Below are 20,432 nucleotides of genomic sequence, written 5' to 3'. Positions count from 1 at the left end.
GTCAAGAGAATCAAGCCTGTTGCAGAAGCTTCTTTCTTCATAAGTACTCAACTTCATTCTTTGGTGCCATACATGGAGAGGAAAGCTAAATGAAAGCTGAGTTTAGTTTGCTATACATGCTTTAATTTATTACATAACTAATTAGTACATTAGTAAACAGCATTATAGAGTATAGTCTGTATCACAGGCTTTTAAAGTGTAACAACTGGGTGTCTGATAATTCAACATTATGAAAAGGAAGATATAGTTTGGCCCTGAAAAAAGGATAGTAGTGCTAGAAGTACAGGGAGTATAAAATGGATGTAGACCCAAAGTAACCATTACTTATGAAGTGTCTTGAATACCATTCTCTCAGAGTTTAGGCATAATAGTGAAGGATTTCATGTTTTTAGCTGATTAAAAGATGAAATTCATTCAAAGATGATCCTAGGAACTTTTCAAATGTCCTGTATCATAATAAAATATATTCTTAACAGAAATGAATGTTACGGTGTTAAGACAGGGAAACCTGCAAATAGTTACTTGAAGACGTGTTACCCATCTCCGGTTCTGGAGCTGGTGTGAGTAGGTGACTGGCTGGAAAATTATTTCATTGGTAATTGTTCTGATACAGACTCTGAGAAAGCTGATGTTAAAAGATGCATGGCTGGAAGGGAGAAGTTCACCTAAAATCCGTTACTGTTACTGAAAAAAATCCTGAACCTCATAATTATGTTTCAAGCAGATTAACTTGATGTCAGATCATCTTTTGTTAGGTGAGAAACAATGGTTTTGTGTTTACATGGGTTTTACAAGGGTAGTCTAAAGTCTGCTGAGGTCAACACAAAAAAGTGACATTTTAAAATTCACTATTTACTTTGCTTTCCATTTGATAAGGATGCTTGTTTTTATTAAGCTGGTAGATAAAACCTTTAGGGAGCATATATAAATGTAGTAGAGTAGTGAACAAAAATGTCAAAACATGTCTCCTGGTTTTTTTAAGCTAATTCTTTTAAAATAAAAAGCACTTTGCACATATGGTTCTCATTGAAAAACATGGCTTTGAAGGAGAAAACTTACTGTTATTGCTGCTTTTAGATTTCTCTGTAAACCATTTATGGCCAAAAGTAAAATAAGACCCTGGTGATATGAAAATGAAACTAGCTGAAAAAAGGTATGAGCCTTTGGACAACAGCTGAGTACAGAAAGGGACAGGAGTAAGAGTTGGTTATCAGTCTGAATTGTAAAAGATTGACTAGTAAGGAACACTGAATATGAGTAGTATTTGACTTTTCTGAACAGGTTAGAAAAAAATTGTGGCAGTGACCTGATTGTGTATTAGGATAGCTGTGTACTACATGGAAATTTTAGAGATGTGATTGCACTGGGTTAGTTTGAGTCAGCTACATAATCCATAACTTCATCTGGATAAGTCTAAATAAGAATACGAATTGGCTACAACTGAAGTACTGAGAAGTATTTCAGTTTTAACCTTAAGTTCCTCATATAAAGGAGAACTTTAGCTAGTGAAGAATGACGTACAAATAGAACGCAGGAAGAATAAACGTGCATGATTCTCTAGGCCTTAAATAATATATGACCTTTGTAATGAGCATAGCTGGGTGTGGGGAGCTTCTGTACAAGGCCTTATTTTCCTACTTGAGTACATTTGTTTCTAAAAGCATTAGAAGGGCACTGCAGGGAATAGCATTTTATTGGGCTGATAGGCAAACTTACCTGTTTTTTTCTTGTAATTTAGTTATCTCGTTGGTCTGATCTGAAATCTGTCTTTCTAGTTTGTTTGTTGAAAGAGAGTGTTCCAAAAGCTGAAGTTCAAGTCTGGTTGTCTGGTTTAATACCTAAATAAAATGTATAAAAATACTTTAAAATCAAGATACTTCTTTTAAATAGATTGTGATTTCTTTATGTTGTGAAATCGTGCAAATCTCTACTTAAGCCTATAATTAAAAAATATTTTTGAACACTTAATTTGGGCACAAATGCTCATAGAAGTAGAATGCAGAAGAATACACAGAGTTGCACTAATTTTGTTGTTACATTACCATGTATCATTGGGAATATTTCAGCAGTATGCTGTCTTTCTGATCAATGGCTCAGAGTTACTGTGTACTTTAGTTCTGCTGTCATACCTTCCCCTCTGTTATGATATTCTTATTTCATTACTGGAACTGGTTGTTGTTCAGAGAATAATTTGAGTTGTTTTCTCAATCTGATGTAGAAAGTAAGTATTTTGCGTATCTCTCACTGGTTGAAATCTTGGCCCAGTCCTGAAATCGCTAGGTAGTTCCCTTTTAGCTGTTTTCCTTAATCCTAAGTTATAGTTTTAAGTGTTTATCATGTGACCACACTTCTGTTGACTCATTCTTTGCATTTTAATGTTACCTTTTCTATATGTAATGTTTACTTTCTAAATTTATTTGCATCTTTAAATGAAGAAATGCAGATATTAGGAAACATGGAAGATACTTTCCGGTTTTTATCAGATTGCATTGCTTGAGGCATGTTTTCTAGAAATATTTTCGCATTGTTTCAGAACAGCTTTTTTTATCTCAGCAGAATTTGGCTTTTGTCGGCAGGAAGAATTGATTACTCATGTCCTTTATGTTAAACAGTCATTCAGGACATGATTTCACACTTAAGTGTAATTGAGAACTATTGCCAAAAGTAAGTGTCCTTGAGAGAGCAATTGTTTGGTTAATTTCCTTATGTTGTTAATTAAGCCCTTAACCCAGTCACCAGTAATTACAAGCATAGTAGGAAAGTTACAGTGATGATCTTCTTCCTCTAAGCAGAAAATAATTGAATAATTTCCATAAAGACATTACTGTGAATGAATAAATACATTCTCTCAACATGTGCAAAATAATAGGCTCCTGAATAATACAATCAGAAAGTTGAATTCATCACTCCTGTGAGTTATGAACTATCAGTTTATCAAAGAGTTCACAAAGGCTTGTTTTAGGTTAAAAAATGCAATTGCATCATCGGATGAATTATACAGATAGTAAAATGTCTAACAAGGATTTTACGTTTTGCATGCTATTTACATTATCTAAAATGTTATATGCTACATACTATATTCACACTTTCTTTTGGGAGTTACATATTTGAATCTTCCTACCATGTTAGCACATCTCTGGTTTATTTATCCCTCTGATAAATAGCAATACTATAGTGCATTGTACTGGAAATGAACCGTTATCCCACTTCTAGTATCTGTGAAAACATTCATTTAAAAGATGCATTTTTATTGATAAAATATTTTAAAAAACACCAAAAAAATTAAATGCAAAAAAGCAATTAGCCTGGTAAGTGGAACAAAGGCAAAGTTTGAAGGAACTCTCCTTTAGCTAAGATCTGGTGGTGAGAAGTGAATAATCAACAGAGATATACAACAAGGGTTGTATAAAAGCATACTAGTACCCAATTGATGCTTAGATATACTCTAGTGTTTTTAGGTACATTATCTTTAAAGATGAACGTAACAATTGTCTTGCTGGACATAGTTCAAATCCTGCTGGAAGGGAAGTCTTTCAAGTGACAACAGTGAGCTTGAGACAGAGCTATGTATTACCAAATACCAATGTTTCCTTAAGCTGGGTAGAGCTGTTGATTATAATGATTGACTTCTAATTGTTGAACTGAATAGTGTAACACTAAAGTGTGTTAAATGTATAGCTGTAGGTGTTTGGGACGCAGAAGCGTTTTTAGGTTGAAATTCATTACTTACTTGTGCTTCAACATCTGTTAATTTGCGGGTCTGTTCAGCTGTTTGATTTAGTAAGTTTGTGCCTATTTCAATCATTACTGCAGTCTGGTTCTGTACTGCAGTTTGCTGGATCTCTACCATTTCTTTCTTCATACTGTCTTGGATGTAATTCTCAAGCTACATGGGAAAGGAAAGAGAGAAGATAGTTGCATTCTTTAAATGTTGGAAGGGGGGTTAGTACAGTAAGTCTGCTGGCTGCCTTGCTAAACAAATTTGTTCCTTGTCCTTGTCTGTTACACATTTATGTGAAGTTTCCCAATGTTAAGCTCTGTGAGAGGAAGCGTAAATATGACAAGGAATGTGTGGTCACCCGTTTTCTAAAGGCAGGAACCGAGATTTGCAGGAGGTAGGTAGAAGGCACGGCGGTGAGAATGCTTGCGGACACTTGGAAGCTTTTCTGCCTCAGTGCCCCCACCATTGTAACCATCAGAGGAGCTTCACCAGCTTTGGCAGCGATGGGAATTTTTTAGAAGACAAAAGCTTAGGAGTTTAGTCATCTTCCTGTATCTAGACTTAAATATTTTCAAAAGCATTTTTCATCACATGGCTAGAAGTCACAGAAGAGGTCAGATGTCATTTAACACTGTTATGTGCACATTTTTATCAGAGAGAATTTCAGAGACATGAAACAGTAGGAAAACCTATAAATACTTTAAATACGTAATATTTAGGAATGCAAAGACTGGTTTAAATACTTGATTCCAAAGTAATTTCTATGTCTAAACTAATAAGGCTTTTTTTGGTTGTCATTTTATAAGAGAATACACTGCTTTCAAGGAAAGCAATGAGAAAATTAGTAGCAAGGAGAAAATTCAGTTAACCTTTCATGAAGTCTTTCTTTGAAGTCTTTCCACATGTCTGGAGTATCCAAAAGCAGTCTGATTTTTCTCCATGCTTCTTTAATATCATTTTCTCAATAACTTTGCAAATATTTCATATTTCTTTCATGAGTCATTGCTTATGTTTGAATTCTCTGTTAAAAATCCTGGCCATGTGATTTCTTTTTTTGTTGTTGTTGACTGGGGAAATTTGTAGAAATTTCTAGAATCAAAATTCTACTTCACTCCAACATTGTTCTAGCAAGAGAACCATAATCATTTTTGAGCTTCATGCTGTACCTACAAAGAGGATACTAGCTAGTAACAAATAGCTAGTGTCATTAAGCACAAATTATGAACCACCACCAATTCCTAATCTAAGGAAAATGGTAAAACAGGTTGATATCTTGATTTTTTAAAAAGATTATTTTGAGAATACTGTCTTGATATGAATAATGGCTTGTACTGTCTTGATATGAATAATGGCTTGGAGCTTTGAACATTATTGGATGGCTATTTTCCATAGCAGTGAGGAAAAAGCAGCTTATGATTTAATATTCTACCAAACCATGGTTCAGATATAGCCATTCCACTTCTGACCAGTTAAAATCAACTGTCAGATCTATCAGCTTGGAATGTTTCCCCCTTAAATATTACTTGAGCAAGGACTGGATTTTTTATTTCTGACTTCACAGTTGTTTTGTAAAAGTGACAAATGGAGAAAATAGGGTGTAGTAAGAAGTTAAAACCTCTAAAACCGGAAGTATATTCTTAGTTTGAATTAAGCATTATTTCTTTTCATCCACTGTGACCAAACTTTCAAAGCAGTATTTGTGTGTCCACTCCAGTCTCCCCATGCAGCTGGTGAACTGCAATGCACAACAGATTTCAGATCTGGCACAAGCTTTGACCCACGTCTACTATACTGCTGCATAAGTGTACTTACTTCGCAGATGTACCACAAGGATTTAAAAGTAGCTTTTAGAGAGCCTTTAGGTGTTCTTTTTGTATCACCTTTTTGAATACTAAAAGTGAGCATACAATCAACTGGTTTTTGGCATGATAATTTAACATGGGTATCTTTAATTGCCATCACACTGTGGCAATTAGAGTTCTTCCCTATTCACAGGATCAGTTCTTAACTGTTACGTTTTGCTCCTAGATAGTCCTCATTTTCAAAATCTTCCCCACCCAGAGACAAATGTAATTTGACCAAACATGTTGGAAATTTTTAAAATTTTAGTGACATCTTTTAGGTCAGCTGCTTATTTTCTGTTGGAGTAAGATCAGTGGCTTTTAACTGTGTAGTAATGGTAAGATATCTTTGGTCCTTGTTGATTAGGCTATGAGATGTTGGAGCAGAGTGATCATTTAATTTAAAAAGTAGTGCAAGATGGTATTTAGTGCACTGTAGTCCAAGGAGATGTGCAAAATTCTGAAGTCTTTTATATAGAAAAAAATCAGTAATTTTTCACTAAAGTTAGATGCTGCTCCATGAAGACCAAGAACAACAATTAACGTGTCCCTCTGAAAAGGCTAGACATCTGGAGATTAAACGATTTATATGAGTCCAAATTAACTTTAGCAACTGAAGCTGGAGAACTAGACATCATTATAGACAACTTGGAAAAGGCCTTTTCTCAAGTGCACCTCTGTTAAAAGAAAATGAAGGGAGATCTCCAGAATGCATTTTATTTGCCTCAGTACCACAGTCAAGTATTGTAATGCCTTTATAAAGATCAAGGATATGGCCTCACCTGGCAGACTCAATGCACATCTGCAGTTAGAAGGGACATTGGGAAAAAAAAAAAAGACATACAGATAAAAAAAGGAGTGAGACACCTCAGGTATCGGAGTGCTACCATATGAGAAAGCATTGAAAATATTGCATCTTTTTTAATATAGAAAAAAGGCCCACAAAAAAAAAAAGAAAGAAGGCAATACACAGACGAACAAAGAAAGATTGATCCAGAGCTTTGATTCTTTCATAAAATAATTATGGATATTAAACCTTATTCTTCAAGGTTGATTCCTTGTTCACTAGAAGAGAGATCAGAATGAGAATCTGAGCAAAGTCAGCTCTGCAAATACGATTACAGAACTGCATTACTTCTTTGAAAATGTTATCACTGAGTTATTCCAAAACACACTACTAGAAAATGAGTTAATTCTGGGCTTAAAGGTAAGGTAAACATTTTACGGTAGGCTTAGGCAATTGCCCAGTTAGAACACACAGCTGTAAGGTTGTTCTGATTACAGTACACAAAACCTGTGATTACAATTTAAGGCATCTGGTGGTTCTGTTTGCCAGATTTTTATACCCCTTGTCACTGTGCTTACAACCTTAGGAAGCAGTTTTGTTTGGACACACAGATCTGCATTTTCATAATTTATTTTATTTGAATATCTGTAAGTATAAGCCTGTCTCCAAGTATCTAACCTCTTTCAAATAACACCTCATTCATGTGATGTATTCTAAATCATTGAAGTATTCTCTTGACTCCAGTTTAACAGTTTGTCTTCACATCTGTTTTTCAACTTAAAAATATTAAATAAGTAACTTAGGGAATATGGTATTTGTGCTTACATGAAAGCATGAAATATGAACATAAAAGGGATTTATTTTAAGATTTAAAGCCAGTTTCATGATCTGGCTCATTTATTCTAATTTACAGCAACATGAAGTGTCAAAATGATATTGACCTATTGAGTGGCTTTGGAGCTTCTTGTGGGTTTTTCTTCCTAAAAATCCTACAAAGCATGATTACATAAATCCCTTCTGTTCTTCCCTTCATATTCACTAATCTTCTTCCACTTTTGTGCATTCTCTGCATGTACACATCATAAAATCTCTTTTCCTGACCTGAAACAAGATATGAACTCATCCCTCTGCTTATACTCCCCTCTCTCTTCATCATAAAATGCAAAAGTGTAGAAAGTAGGACTTTTTACAACTACATTTCATATTTTTTTTTAGCAGCAGGTGCTTACTTTCATCTTTCTTCAAAGATGAATAAAAGAACTACTTTCATCCAAAATGCCCATCATCACCCACTGACCTTAGTGAGAGCAGAACACGTTCCCATTGCATACTCTTGGAAAGCCAGGCTCTTGGGTTTCCCTGAGAGGGGGGGTGGAAGGTCTTTTTCAATACAGGCTCCAGTTAAGGCAGCCGAGGCTGAGCTTCATCAACACTAGACTGCAGTTCTTTGTGGCACACTTTTTTGCAGAGTACTATTCATCAGCTCCTGCCAAGGAGCCTCCTTCCTTTACAAGCAGTAACACAGAATTTCTGAAGGGGGGAGAATGGTTTGGGGCATTTACAAGAGGGAATGGCACAAGGATGAAATGCTTCAGTCCCCATCCATGAGTTCAGAAGCTTGGCAGTTTGGTTTGTACAGCATGTCTGTCTTCTCCAACATTTTGCTCAAATTTGGAAGGTACAGCAGGGATTATTTGCCAGATTTCTTCTTTTCCACATGGCTAGTTATGGGAAGATAATTTTTAATCTCTTTTTAATTTGATTAATAGCTGGCTTATAAGACTTGTGTTGATATATGTTAACTTAGATTACCTGATGGTTATTTTGGACAAAGTAATTGTCAAAACCTAATAGCTGACTATTAGTGATGCATCTTCATTTAGAAATTCTGATTGTGAGGGAGTAAGTCAATCAATGAATCTTATCTTAAGGAAATTGCACAGGAGAGGGAAAGAGGTATTAATACATTCAGATCTGAAAGAAGGAATAGTTAGTTAATATTTCAGTAATTCTTCGTGGGATTTTTTCATTAAACATTCTAATTTTTGTGTAAGACTTTGGCTGGCATGTATTCTTGAAGAAAGTAAATACAAAAATGAAAGCACAGATGGGAAAAAGCATGTCTCTTAAAGTATGCTTAAATGGCAAAAACAGCTAGGAAAATTGAAAAAAAAAGATTTCACAATTAAGGTTTGTAATATAGCTATGGTGATGCCTTTTTAGAGAGACAACATTCTCTAAAGTCATCAGTTTGGGGCTGTCATGCTTTATTACTTCAAATCATATAAAATCATAAAATTCGATGAAAATACTTTAGCTGAGTTGCCAAAAGAATGAGGACAGATCAATCATATTGGAACACATTGCACAACATTGCTTTTATAGCCAAGATTGTCTTTTTTTAAGCAAGCTTTAAACTGGCAAGAAAGAAAAGACAACATGTAGAATACGCGTTAAATTTGTTTTCTAACCACTGGCAGAGATAGTATTAATCCTTTATGAAGGGTTGCCAATACTTATTCAAATGAAGAGCCTTCCTGATTGCCATTGTATGGTTTGTGTCCATATTACAGAACAATTTTCCAAAGAATCAATAACTTATTTGTGCATTTTGTAGACACTTTAGCTTACCATTTTTTCATTTAAAGTTATACATGAGGTCTTTGCTGCCGAATGGTTAGTCTATACTAATGAAATGGTCATGTTCTCGGCAGCATTTATAGCTGTATGAATATATACAACCTTTCTTTGCCAAATGTTACCCCGTATAAATGGTACAAATAGTACTGGCTGCTAGTTTCATTTTATAGAATTTGTCAGTTATTGAAGCAGTCTTTCCAAATAAAGTTTGGTGATTTTCTTAATGTTTATAATCTGATTCTGTCAACTGTAACATTTCTTTTCAGAGAGTGCGGTAATGTTAATCATGAGTTTCTACATAGTGCTGTGTCCCCTAGAAGAAGTAAGTAGATGGCTAGAGCTCCATGATCCTTTGTATCCATCCCTAAGATCATCAGAATCTATCAAGATCTTTTTTCCTTAAATCAAATATGGATTACTAAACTAAGTAATTTACCACTTTCAGGGAATTCATCTGTACGTCTGAGAATATTCCAAAAGCACTGTTTTTAGGCTTTCTCACAACTTGTCTACTGAAATCTGAAGATAATCTTTAGTCTTACAATAAAGCATCCATACTAAAACTGTACCTGCTAGGAGAAATAGCAGAGATGTCGAAGTTTATCTGCAGTCATATCTCTCTAACTCTGTATTTAGATCAGGAGATTCATTGCATAAAAAATGTCATTAGTTCCTTAAACTCAGCAACTGCTATGTGCTATATACTGTACAAAGCTCAGCTGCATTTGGGTTGTTCATTCTATCTAACAGCTGATTGCTTGCCAAATGGAGAAGTCATACACCTCCATGCCCCAGCCATGTGTTCCAGCTCCCTTCCTTGCACCGGCTCTCACATTTGTTGTTGGCCTTTTGACTAAGCCTGGAGGCACTAACCTAAAAGAAAACAAGGGACAATTTCCTGTCAAGTTTGTGGATTGTGGATCTCTCCTAGATGTCAAAACTGTTACTAAGATAACTATGGCTGTTGATAGTGTAAACAAGTTATTTTAAGAAGTAACATGATTTAAAATTATATGCTAGAGTTGGAAATACAGACTTTGCCTAACATTCTCCTAAGGATATCAGTGCATGTGAGGGTCATTATCTTCCTCTGATTGCAGTGACAACTGTTTTCCTGCCATTAATTTGAAGTTTTAGATCCTTCATATTCTTGGCAGCAGCAGTCTGATAAATATGGAGTAATTTAACTAAAACTAGCTTTCTTCATATTTTCAAGGGGGAAAAACCAAAGAATATGCATAAGGTTTCCATGAGAAACAGCTATTTCTATTCAGACCTTGATTGTGCTTAGTAAGTAATTTACAAAATAGTTCAAAGAATTTGCAGAAGTATTGAACAGGTTGTATTATAACACATATTGCATGCTTAGTCATCTAAGTCATCTTAGTCATCTCTGTATCTAATGTAGATACAGAGAAAATTGCATGGATAATCACAGAATCATAGAATTGTGTAGGCTGGAAAAGACCTTTAAGATCAAGTCCAACCGTTAACCTAACACTGCCAAGTCCACCACTAAACCATGGCCCTAAGCACCACATCTACCCATCTTTTAAATACCTCGAGGGATGGGGACTCAACCACTTCCCAGAGCAACCTGTTCCAATGCTTGCCAACCCTTTCGGTGAATAAATTTTTCCTAGTATCCAATCTAAACCTCCCCTGGCACAACTTGAGGCCATTTCCTCTTGTCCTATCACTTGTTACTAGGGAGAAGAGACCGACCCCCTACCTCGCTACAGCCTCCTTTCAGGTAGTTGTAGAGAGCAATAAGGTCTCCCCTCAGCCTCCTCTTCTCCAGACTAAACAACCCCAGCTCCCTCAGCTGCTCCTCATAAGACTTGTGCTCTAGACCCTTCACCAACTTCGCTGCCCTTCTTTGGACACGCTCCAGCACCTCAATGCCTTTCTTGCAGTGAGGGGAAACCAAAGTGAATACAGTGTTCAAGGTACGGCCCCACCAGTGCCGAGTACAGAGAGATGATCACTTCCCTGGTTCTGCTGGCCACACTATTTCTGATACAAGCCAGGATGCTATTGGCCTTTTTGGCCACCTGGGCACACTGCTGGCTCATATTCAGCCGGCTGTCGATGAACATCCCCAGGTCCTTTTCCACAGGGCAGCTCTCCAGCCACTCTTCCCCAAGCCTGTAGCATTGCATGGGGTTGTTGTGACCCAAGTGCAGGACCTGGCACTGAGCCTTGTTGAATCTCATAAAACGGGCCTCGGTGCATCGGTCCAGCCTGTTCAGTCAGCTGGGACCTCCCCGATGAGCCAGGACTGCTGATAAATGATGGAAAGTGGCTCAGTGAGCACTTCCACCAGCTCCCTCAGTACCCTTGGGTGGATCCCATCTGGCCCCATAGACTTGTGTGTGTCTAAGTGGTGTAGCAGGTCACGAACCATTTCCCCTTGGATTATGGGGGCTTCATTCTGCTCCCCGTCCCTGTCTTCCAGCTCAGGGGGCTGGGTACCCCGAGAACAACTGGTCTGACTATTAAAGACTCAGGCAAAGAAAGCATTAAGTACCTCAGCCTTTTCCCTGTCCTCTGTCACTGTGTTTCCCCCCACATCCCATAAAGGATGGAGAGTCTCCTTAGCCCTCCTTTTGTTGCTAATGTATTTGTAGAAACATTTTTTGTTGTCTTTTATGGCAGTAGCCAGATTAAGTTCCAGCTGGGCTTTGGCCCTTCTAATCCTCTCCCTGCATAACCTCACGACATCCTTGTAGTCCTCCTGAGTTGCCTGCCCCTTCTTCCAAAGGTCGTAAACTCTCCTTTTTTCCTGAGTTCTAGCCAAAGGTCTCTGTTCAGCCAGCCTGGTCTCCTCCCCCGCCAGCTCATCTTTCGGCACATGGGGACGGCCTGCTCCTGTGCCTTTAAGATTTCCTTCTTGAAGGATGCCCAGCCTTCGTGGACTCCTTTGCCCTTCAGGACTGCCCCCCAAGGGACTCTGTCAACCAGGCTCCTAAACAGGCCAAAGTCTGCCCTCCAGAAGTCCAAGGTGGCAGTTCTGCTGACCCCCCTCCTTACTTCTCCAAGAATCAAAAACTCTATCATTTCATGATTATCAATTTCATGATCGCTACGCCCAAGACAGCCTCCAACCATCACATCACCCACAAGTCCCTCTCTGTTCACAAACAAGAGGTCCAGCAGGGCGCCTTCCCTAGCTGGCTCACTCACCAGCTGTGTCAGGAATTCATCTTCTACACACTCCAGGAACCTCCTAGACTGTTTCCCCTCTGCTGTATTGTATTCCCAGCAGACATCTGGTAAGTTGAAATCCCCCACGAGAACAACGGCTAGCAATTGTGAGACTTCTCCCAGCTGCTTATAGAATATTCCGTCCGCTTCTTCATCCTGGTTGGGTGGTCTATAACAGACTGCCACCAAGATACCTGCCTTGTTGGCCTTCCCCCTGATTCTTACCCATAAACACTAAACCCTATCGTCACCATCATCAAGCTTGAGACAATCAAAACACTCCCTAACATACAGGGCTACCCCACTGCCTCTCCTTCCTTGCCTGTCCCTTCTGAAGAGTTTATAGCCAGCCATTGCAGCACTCCAGTTGTGTGAGTCATCCCACCATGTTTCTGTGATGGCAACTATGTCATAGTTTTCCTGCCGGACAATGGCTTCCAGCTCCTCCTGTTTGTTGCCCATGCCACGTGCACTGAAGCAGATGCACTTCAGTTGGGCTATTGATCCCGCCACCTTTCTGGCGGGAGAAGCCCTAATTCCTACGTGACCATTCTCAGGCGCTTCCATGGTTTCTAACACACCAATAACCCTTGCGTCTTTGCTGCCTCATGGATTCCTTCCCCTGCCTCCACTGAGATGGCCGACTGAAGGACCTCGCTAGCACACCATCCCTCAAACATTGGCATGCCACCCCCAGACTTATCTCTAGCGAGACTGGTTTCACCCCTTTCCCCACTCAAATCTAGTTTAAAGCTCTTTCAGTGAGCCCTGCTAACTCCTGTGCAAAGATCCTTTTCCCCCTTTGAGACAGGTGTACCCCATCTGTTGCCAGCAGGCCTGGTATCATGTAGACCAACCCGTGATCAAAAAATCCAAAATTCTGCCAGTGACACCAGTCTCGGAGCCAGGTATTGACCTGCTGGCTCTTCCTGTTTCTTCCCTCATCATTCCCTGCAACTGGAAGGATAAAGGAGAACACTACTTGTGCTGTCTGTAGTGGTTTTCCTCTAATTTTCGTTTTGAATTTCCAAAAGTGGAGTAGGTCCAGTAAAAAAAACCTAGCAACAGAAAATACAACATTTACAGCTAGGCATTTTTTAAATATGCATTGAAGCTACAGTGTTTGACATATACTAAGCTATCAAAAGCTTTTTGAGTTACTGTTCTTGCATCCCTACTAAAAACGTCCTGTGCTTTATTCAAAACTTTGTGAATTTAAACCAAAGGAACTTAATCAGCCCTTCCAACACCTGCGGTCATCAACCCGACATTTTGTTCCCTAAGACGTTTAGTTTATACACAAAAGTGAGCAAGATGGAAAATGAACTTAAGCATCCATAATCAGTTTTGCTTAGTTCTAGTGACAGGGCAAAATAAGAAAACTGCTGATGAGCCTCATCAGTTATTTTTCTGAATACTTTTCCAGAGTACAGATGAGACCTTCCTACTTCTCATACTCTAGATGTCTTGAGTTATCTTTAACCCAGTAATGCTTGGTCTTATTTGCCTGCCCTTATTTCAGAGTGGTGGTGTTCTTTGGATTGTGACCACATCTGGTTTCTTTATGAGTAATCTGAAGTAGCATTTAGTCCATAATTTGAAACATTTTTTCAAACTCTGTGCCAATGTGCAGCTGTCACATTGTCGAAGGTTATCCACATATGCCACAGAATCCTTCAATTTCTGATTCACAGATATATTTCCGTATATAAAGACAGAAAATACAGTTTTGTCAAGGACTATTTTAACAGACTTTGCTTTCAATTAAAATACTAAATATGTAAATTGTTTATCTGTGGTATAATTGAATTCTGCACACTAGGAAAGTTTTCTTGGGATGAGACTATCTTCTTGGATCCTATTGAACATGGATAACAGTGAAATTTAATACAGTCTTTATAAAAAGAGAAAACAGTATCATTAAATAGGTGAACACAACAATTTCATCACAGCAGTTCAGCATTTTACCCACGTATATATGCCACACATGCTGCTTAATATGCATGTATGTAATGAATGGAGCACAATATTGCCAGGCTCTCCATGTATGTTTATATTTATATTTCCACATCACTGCAATGTATTGGTGTTGTGAAGACAAAATACTGTAAAAATGTCAATTTTGCAGGCAGCTTTGTTCTCTTTAAAACAGCTTTTCATAGTTGTTTTCACAGTCTATCAATATTGCTACTGCTTAAAGTTAGAATAAAAGTGGAACTAACCCTTCCAAGATCCATTTATCTTGACAGATCTAAGGGAACACATTTTTAATGGCATTGCATCAATCCCCATCAATAATATATATTAAGCTATTTTAAATTAGCTTTTAATACAATAATATATATTTTCTATGTTTTCTGTAAGTCAGTTATCAATTTTAGTAGCTTGTAACTTTTGGGAAAAAATAGTAAGCTGCAGAAGAAAAAAGCAATCATGTCTGGAAAAGAGACTTTTTAAATTGCCTTTTTTTTTCCTTTTTTTTTTTTTTTTCCCCCCTTCTCCTGGGGCAGGAAGTCCCTATGGACTATGTGTTGTTTCTCAAGGGAGGGAAAAAAATCTTTTGGGAATGTATATGGGAATGCTTGAGATGTCTCTACGCTATTAGCTTCTTACATGCCCCATCGAGCATGTCTGCCAGTCCAGACCTCCAGCTAAGATTTTTCTCTTATCTCATTTTCCTGTCAGCAAACAAAAGGTGAAAGTAACATCATAAATGAATGCTAGCTGAAAGTGAGTTGTGATTTATTGTAAAATATTCAAGTTAAAATTGTGTAATAAAATACTAAAGGTTTAAATGCTAGCTCTTAAAATAGTAAATACAGACTTCAAAGTAAATTATATGCAGGAGATGGTTCAGTTAATGCCACTTGTGCACTAAATGAAAGCTTACCAACTTATTCTCATGCCTGATTATGTCTCAATTAGAGGAAACTGTTTGTTATGCTTTTATAATTTATACTTTCTAGCAGAAGTAAAAAATTCTCCCCTTCATTAGGAATAATCTACTTGCATAAAAAACAAATATTTCATTAATATAACATGAAACTAAATGCATGAAATGCCTTCCTTGTCTGCACAAATATTTATGAAGAAGGACTTTCACTCTGTGTTCTTGACTGGAAGTATTTTGTTCCTACGGCTAAAAGGTATTACAGCATGATCATACTTTCTACTGTATGTTTTGAACTAACTACAAAAGTTACAATCAAAATGATGACCTAGAAAAATCAAAAGAGTGCATAGGAAAAGGAAAGAGACTTTGAGAGCTGAAACTATCCCAAAGGCTGTTTTAGAGTTGAGCTCCCACGACTCCAGACACCAAGCTTGTTTTGCACATGTCGTATTGCACTCCTGCTTTCCTAACTGCATATGCATTTTCACGTGGTTTGTCACTTGGAGGATGACATAGGTTCTTTATACTGTATATGATGCATATACTTTATACAGTGCAGAGATGTGCATTTTTTTAAGAGATGTAAATAAAATTGCAAATGAAAAATATTCTTGAGATTTAAAAAAAATGTTGTTACTAAGTAGTAGCCTTGACAAATCTTTTAATAGTCTGAGTTTCTATATGGGTAAGGAAATAATTTAAAAGCAAAATTTAACAGTATCTTCAGAACTAAAACCAATTATATGGTGATTAACCATCCTCATTAAGAGTTAAGGATATTCTTTAAGGCAGTAATCTAAGATTCTGAATCACCTTTTTTCAAGACCACAGCTAAGTGGTATTTCTCTTAGAAATCAGGGAAGGAATTCATAAAGTTCCCATTAGTCTAAAAATAAAGAATAAATAAATAAATAGTCTGAGTCATGAATGGCATTTTGCCGAAGTTCAGTAGCAGCGAAGCCAGGAAGACAAGAAGCCAATGATGCCTCTGCCATTCACTGAAATGAATATAAATATTCCTCATTATGTGCAACAAGCCACCAACATTCAAAATTAGTATTTCTTCTTTATGAACAGTATAAGAAATACTGCTAATTGATACTTGATTTTTAAATACTAGGTTATAGCGTTGGGCTATAATTTCACAAATTGAATATTCAAACTTTTTGGAGGCAAGCCTACATGTTTTTAGTCATATTTTGTACTTGCATGCTACCATCAGTGAATCAGGAATTTACCACACTGGTACAAAGATGAGATTCTGCCCTAAAAAGCCCACATTTGAATAAACACATGCTAAGATCCCAGATCTAAAGTAATCCTTTCCCGTTTGCATATTTTTTTCCATTGCACTGAGCAACAGGCAGCTGAAATAAAAACTGATGGTAGGGGTACTTAAGACATTTTTCACGAAAGGCATTGGCTATGTAGCCTTATAAACTTTATCAAATTTTTAACGAATTTGTATCTGGCACAGATTTTTCTTAATATAAAACCATTTCCCTTTTTTCTTTCAACTTACAATATCAAGTTAATTTTGTTATCAATTCCTCTTTCAACAGGACAGCCTATATTACAGAATAGCTCATGATGTGACGGAGCAAATCATAGTGCAATTTTTTGAGGAAATATGAAGCAAATTCTTCTTTTCAAAATATGTTATTGGGGAAGTGAAAAAGAGCTAGGCATTCGCAGTTCATTCTCAGCATTGCTTTCTAGGGAAGCAGTCATCTTGCATTCCACTTCCAACCAGAAGGAAGAATGATTCGGAGTTCAAGGATCAAACTAGTTAGGAAGCTGTGGAACACAATTAGTCCCTTTTGTAAGCTATAAAACTGGGTGTCTCCTGTTTCAAAGCTGTGTTCACAGAGCATCTTTCAGCATGAAAAATCATTAGATTTTTTTTTTAACTTCACAGATAAAGGAAACTGAAAGCATTTTGAGTAGTTCTTAAACTTTGCAAGATAGTGGCTTCTAAATATAGCTTATGGAGCTTTTATAAGATTTTTTTCTTGAAGAAGAAGCCTCAATGATGATGCTACCAAGAGAGAACCAGTCATTTGAGCTGAAGGCCTGCCAATTTTCGAATGCTCAAGACTTTGAGACAGTACACGTCAGCTGCCGATTTCAGTTTTGAAGGACTGAATTTCTCTATTAAGAACTCATGCGCTGATTTTCCTGTACATTTGCAAAGAAAAAAAAAATAAGGTAATTTGCTCTGTTAAGGGCTATAGTTCTTTCTTTAAGATGTGCTGCATCTTTCTCTCCACTATTTCCATTGCTAATAAGCTAGATGGACAGGGAAGGTAGTGTGTCTGAAAAGCTGCTACATTCTGAAAATTCCTTGCTTGCTAGACCAGACCTGTCAGAGAACTTCCCTGAGGTTTCCAAAACAGTGGGTGGGGGAAGCAGCACCCCAAAACCAAAACGGACTTGACTGTGACTACAGAAGGCACCAAGTGCAGCCTTAAGTAAGGGAAGCTCAGGTGGTCACCTCTGCTTAGTTAAAAAACTGAGCATCTTAGTATGTTCTTGTCAAATGCCACTTACTTATTTCCCTTTGCTGTTCCATTAGCACAACTAAGAGTCTTTAAAGCAAAAGCTTCTGAGGAATTCCATGCTTGAAAGATAAAACAGGAAGCTACTGTGTTAAGAGTGGACAAACACAAATATTTGGAAATAAGACCAGCACGTATAGGCAGCATAGTTGCAGAAACAAAATGTAGTGTGTGATGCAGAAAAAAAAAGTATGATGTAATCCTGATAAAAAATACATTTTTTTTTGCCTCAATAGCTAGGATTATCCATCTAAAAGCAGGCAGTTTAGTTTGTTGGAACAGAACCAAGAAGAAAAGTCTTTCCAGCCATTGCTTCCGAAAGTTCCTCTTTGCCTCGGGTGCCCCACAGAGCACTGCGGCAGGGATGGAAAGTCACCTCTCGAGCTGAGTTCCAGTCAGTGCTCCTGAAAGTCTGAAGCCAGGCAGCTGTCAGTTGGTGCCCTTCTATGAAGACCAGAAACTGGAGCCAGGTCTTCTCAAAACAAATGAAGCTATTGGCATTGATTATAATAGAAGAGGAGGAAATCTCAGCAAAAATGCCTGAGAACCAAAGCTATGCACTACAGGATGGGTATTTAATGGCAGGAAACTGTCCCTGTCTGTCAAGATCTGATGGGATGGGCCACTGAAGAGGGAGACTTTTCCATGCAGTTTCAAGAGACTCCTTTGGATGCAAGGCTCTGCTCTCAAGATGAGTAACCACATCTAGCAACGGAGATAGTACAATGTTATTGATACTGCATGCAGCTAGCCAGAGAAAGAAGCGGTCTTAATACCCAAGAGAGGTGGGGGTCAAAAAGAAATTTAACGAGGACAAAATAATCCAGAACTGAGAATCCTGAATGACAAGGGATGTAGAGAAAAGGGAGATCGGACTGGACAGCCAGGAAGCTGAATGGTCTGAATGAAGGGAAAGAAGAAGGAAAAAAAAAAAAAGGAACTGAATCTGTGTGAGCAGAATTTTAAAAATGGATGTGTCAGGGATAGGAATTCATAAAGGCAATGAGCTGCAAAAGGGGCTGGAAGACTGATCTTAAAGCCAGCTGAGGGAAGGAATTATCTGGTTGGCTTGAAGGTTAAAAAACATTGTGAAGTTGGAAGGAAATTCACTGAGGAAAATGGTGAGTGCAAAGGACTTGACTGGATGAGACTCTTGGGACGTGTTCCTCCCACATGGACTTGAGAGGGAGAAGAAAAGAAAAATGTGTATTTCCTTGTGATTAAAATTATCACTCTTTTTTCTATTCCAATAGCATCCTTACTAGTTAGAGGTAGTCCACATGAAGTAAGCCTTAAAGCACATGTCTGATTCACTGGTTTACTCCATTATCAACTTCAAATAGTTTTAAAAAAAAGTTTCACCTTTTGAGTCAAATGAGTTTTTAGATACATCAGATGACATCTCAGTTTCACTAAGTCGTCAGTGGGAATTTTTCTACTTGCTTGAAGCGGAGCTATGTTTTTGTATGCTGTCCTCAGAGCCTTTTTAAAATAATAAAGTTTACCATAACAAAGAAGCTGAACTCAAGACATGGATAAGTTTTCTCTAGATGCAAGTCAAATAAACTTATGTGTCAGGGGAAAAAATTAGGGTATTATTAACTATATTTAAACTTTCTTCCGTAGCTGGTAAACTAGTTGTCAGAATCCTTGCTTGTACGTGGTGAGATTTCAACAGGGTCAGATTGTTTATATTTGTTGCAGTTTATACTCTTTCTAAAGGTTAGGTTATTAGTCTTGGGGTTTACCTTCTAGTTATTTGAACTTTTTTTCATAAATAAATGTCAGAGTAGTTTTCAGAAAACACTCCCAGTAAGGCTCCAGTAGCACTTACAACAGGGTTTTTTAATTTATTATTACTTTACAAGTGATCAGTATATCTGATAGAAAATCTGGCATCAGGATGGAAGTTTGACATAAGTGAAAAACACAGGGATAGTTAATATGGTCAAAGTTCAGACCTCACGCAAGGAAGTTTAGTTTTATTTAAATCAATTCCTTAGAAGCAGAAAAATACAAGATTTTGTCTGGTGTAACTCAATTCACTTAAGCTGTCTTTTGCCTACTTTATCCATTTTTTTTTTAAGTTGTATTAAGAAACTGGAAGCTCGTGTTCCCTTTGAATAGTTGAATTACCCTATTTATAGAAAAGCTTTCTGAAAAGAAAATCAAAAACATGGTAATTGTTTCATTAAGTCTTCACCAGGGAATTTTCTTGAATATTGAACTGTCTGAATAGACACAATATTTGTTAATGCAATAGGAAAGTATGGGAAGCGTGTTTTCCATTGCTACATATATTTCAGTCTTGATATGCAGCTTTTTTGATGTTTGAATGTTGACTTTTTGCACAGTTGAGATTGTCAGCTGACAGCTGATACCATGGAAAAATGAAGCTACTGCTTCTTGACCGATTGGCACATTCTCCTTAAGGGGCTGGTTTATATTTCAGTTCGAAACTGTGGGTTTGAACTACTACTTTGCAGGTGATTACATCTTGCAAATGGAAATTGGGGCAAAAATTGTTATACAGAGGCAGTTGTACAGAACATAATGTTGTTGTTCAAAGGAAAGGACCTAAAGGAAGTATATGAAGTATCTTAGTATGATCTCCACAAGCTCTTTGGAGGAAGAGAAAATGATTTTTACATGCCGGCTATCAAAATTAAACCTCTCAGCTTACTCATATACCTCAGTGTAAGACTATACATCGGGTCATATGATGAAAGGCAGGCCTCTGGTACACTGACGTCATATCATATGTAGAAGAGCTGCTGGTGGGGTA

The 20,432-nt window shown here is 37.5% G+C and overlaps 2 protein-coding genes across 3 annotated transcripts in view; one reads left to right on the top strand and one right to left on the bottom strand.

Annotated features, from left to right (window-relative positions):
• The window catches only part of MCPH1 (microcephalin 1), a 129,886-nt gene that overhangs the window by 67,814 nt on the left and 41,640 nt on the right, over positions 1–20,432 (top strand). The window lies entirely within an intron of this gene.
• Positions 1–20,432, bottom strand: part of ANGPT2 (angiopoietin 2) — a 44,899-nt gene that overhangs the window by 15,460 nt on the left and 9,007 nt on the right. Inside the window, exons 2-3 of one of the 2 annotated variants that reach the window (XM_082305803.1) lie at positions 3,731–3,886; positions 1,717–1,838 (exon numbers count right to left, since the gene is read on the bottom strand). In XM_082305803.1, coding sequence (XP_082161929.1) covers positions 1,717–1,838; positions 3,731–3,886 — 278 coding nt within the window. The remainder of the gene's footprint in view (positions 1–1,716; positions 1,839–3,730; positions 3,887–20,432) is intronic. The other variant, XM_082305804.1, reaches the window with a different exon arrangement.

This window comes from Platalea leucorodia, assembly GCF_965183815.1.
Source record: "Platalea leucorodia genome assembly, chromosome: 3".
NCBI lineage: Eukaryota > Metazoa > Chordata > Aves > Pelecaniformes > Threskiornithidae > Platalea > Platalea leucorodia.
This window is presented reverse-complemented; position numbering and strand designations above follow the sequence as displayed.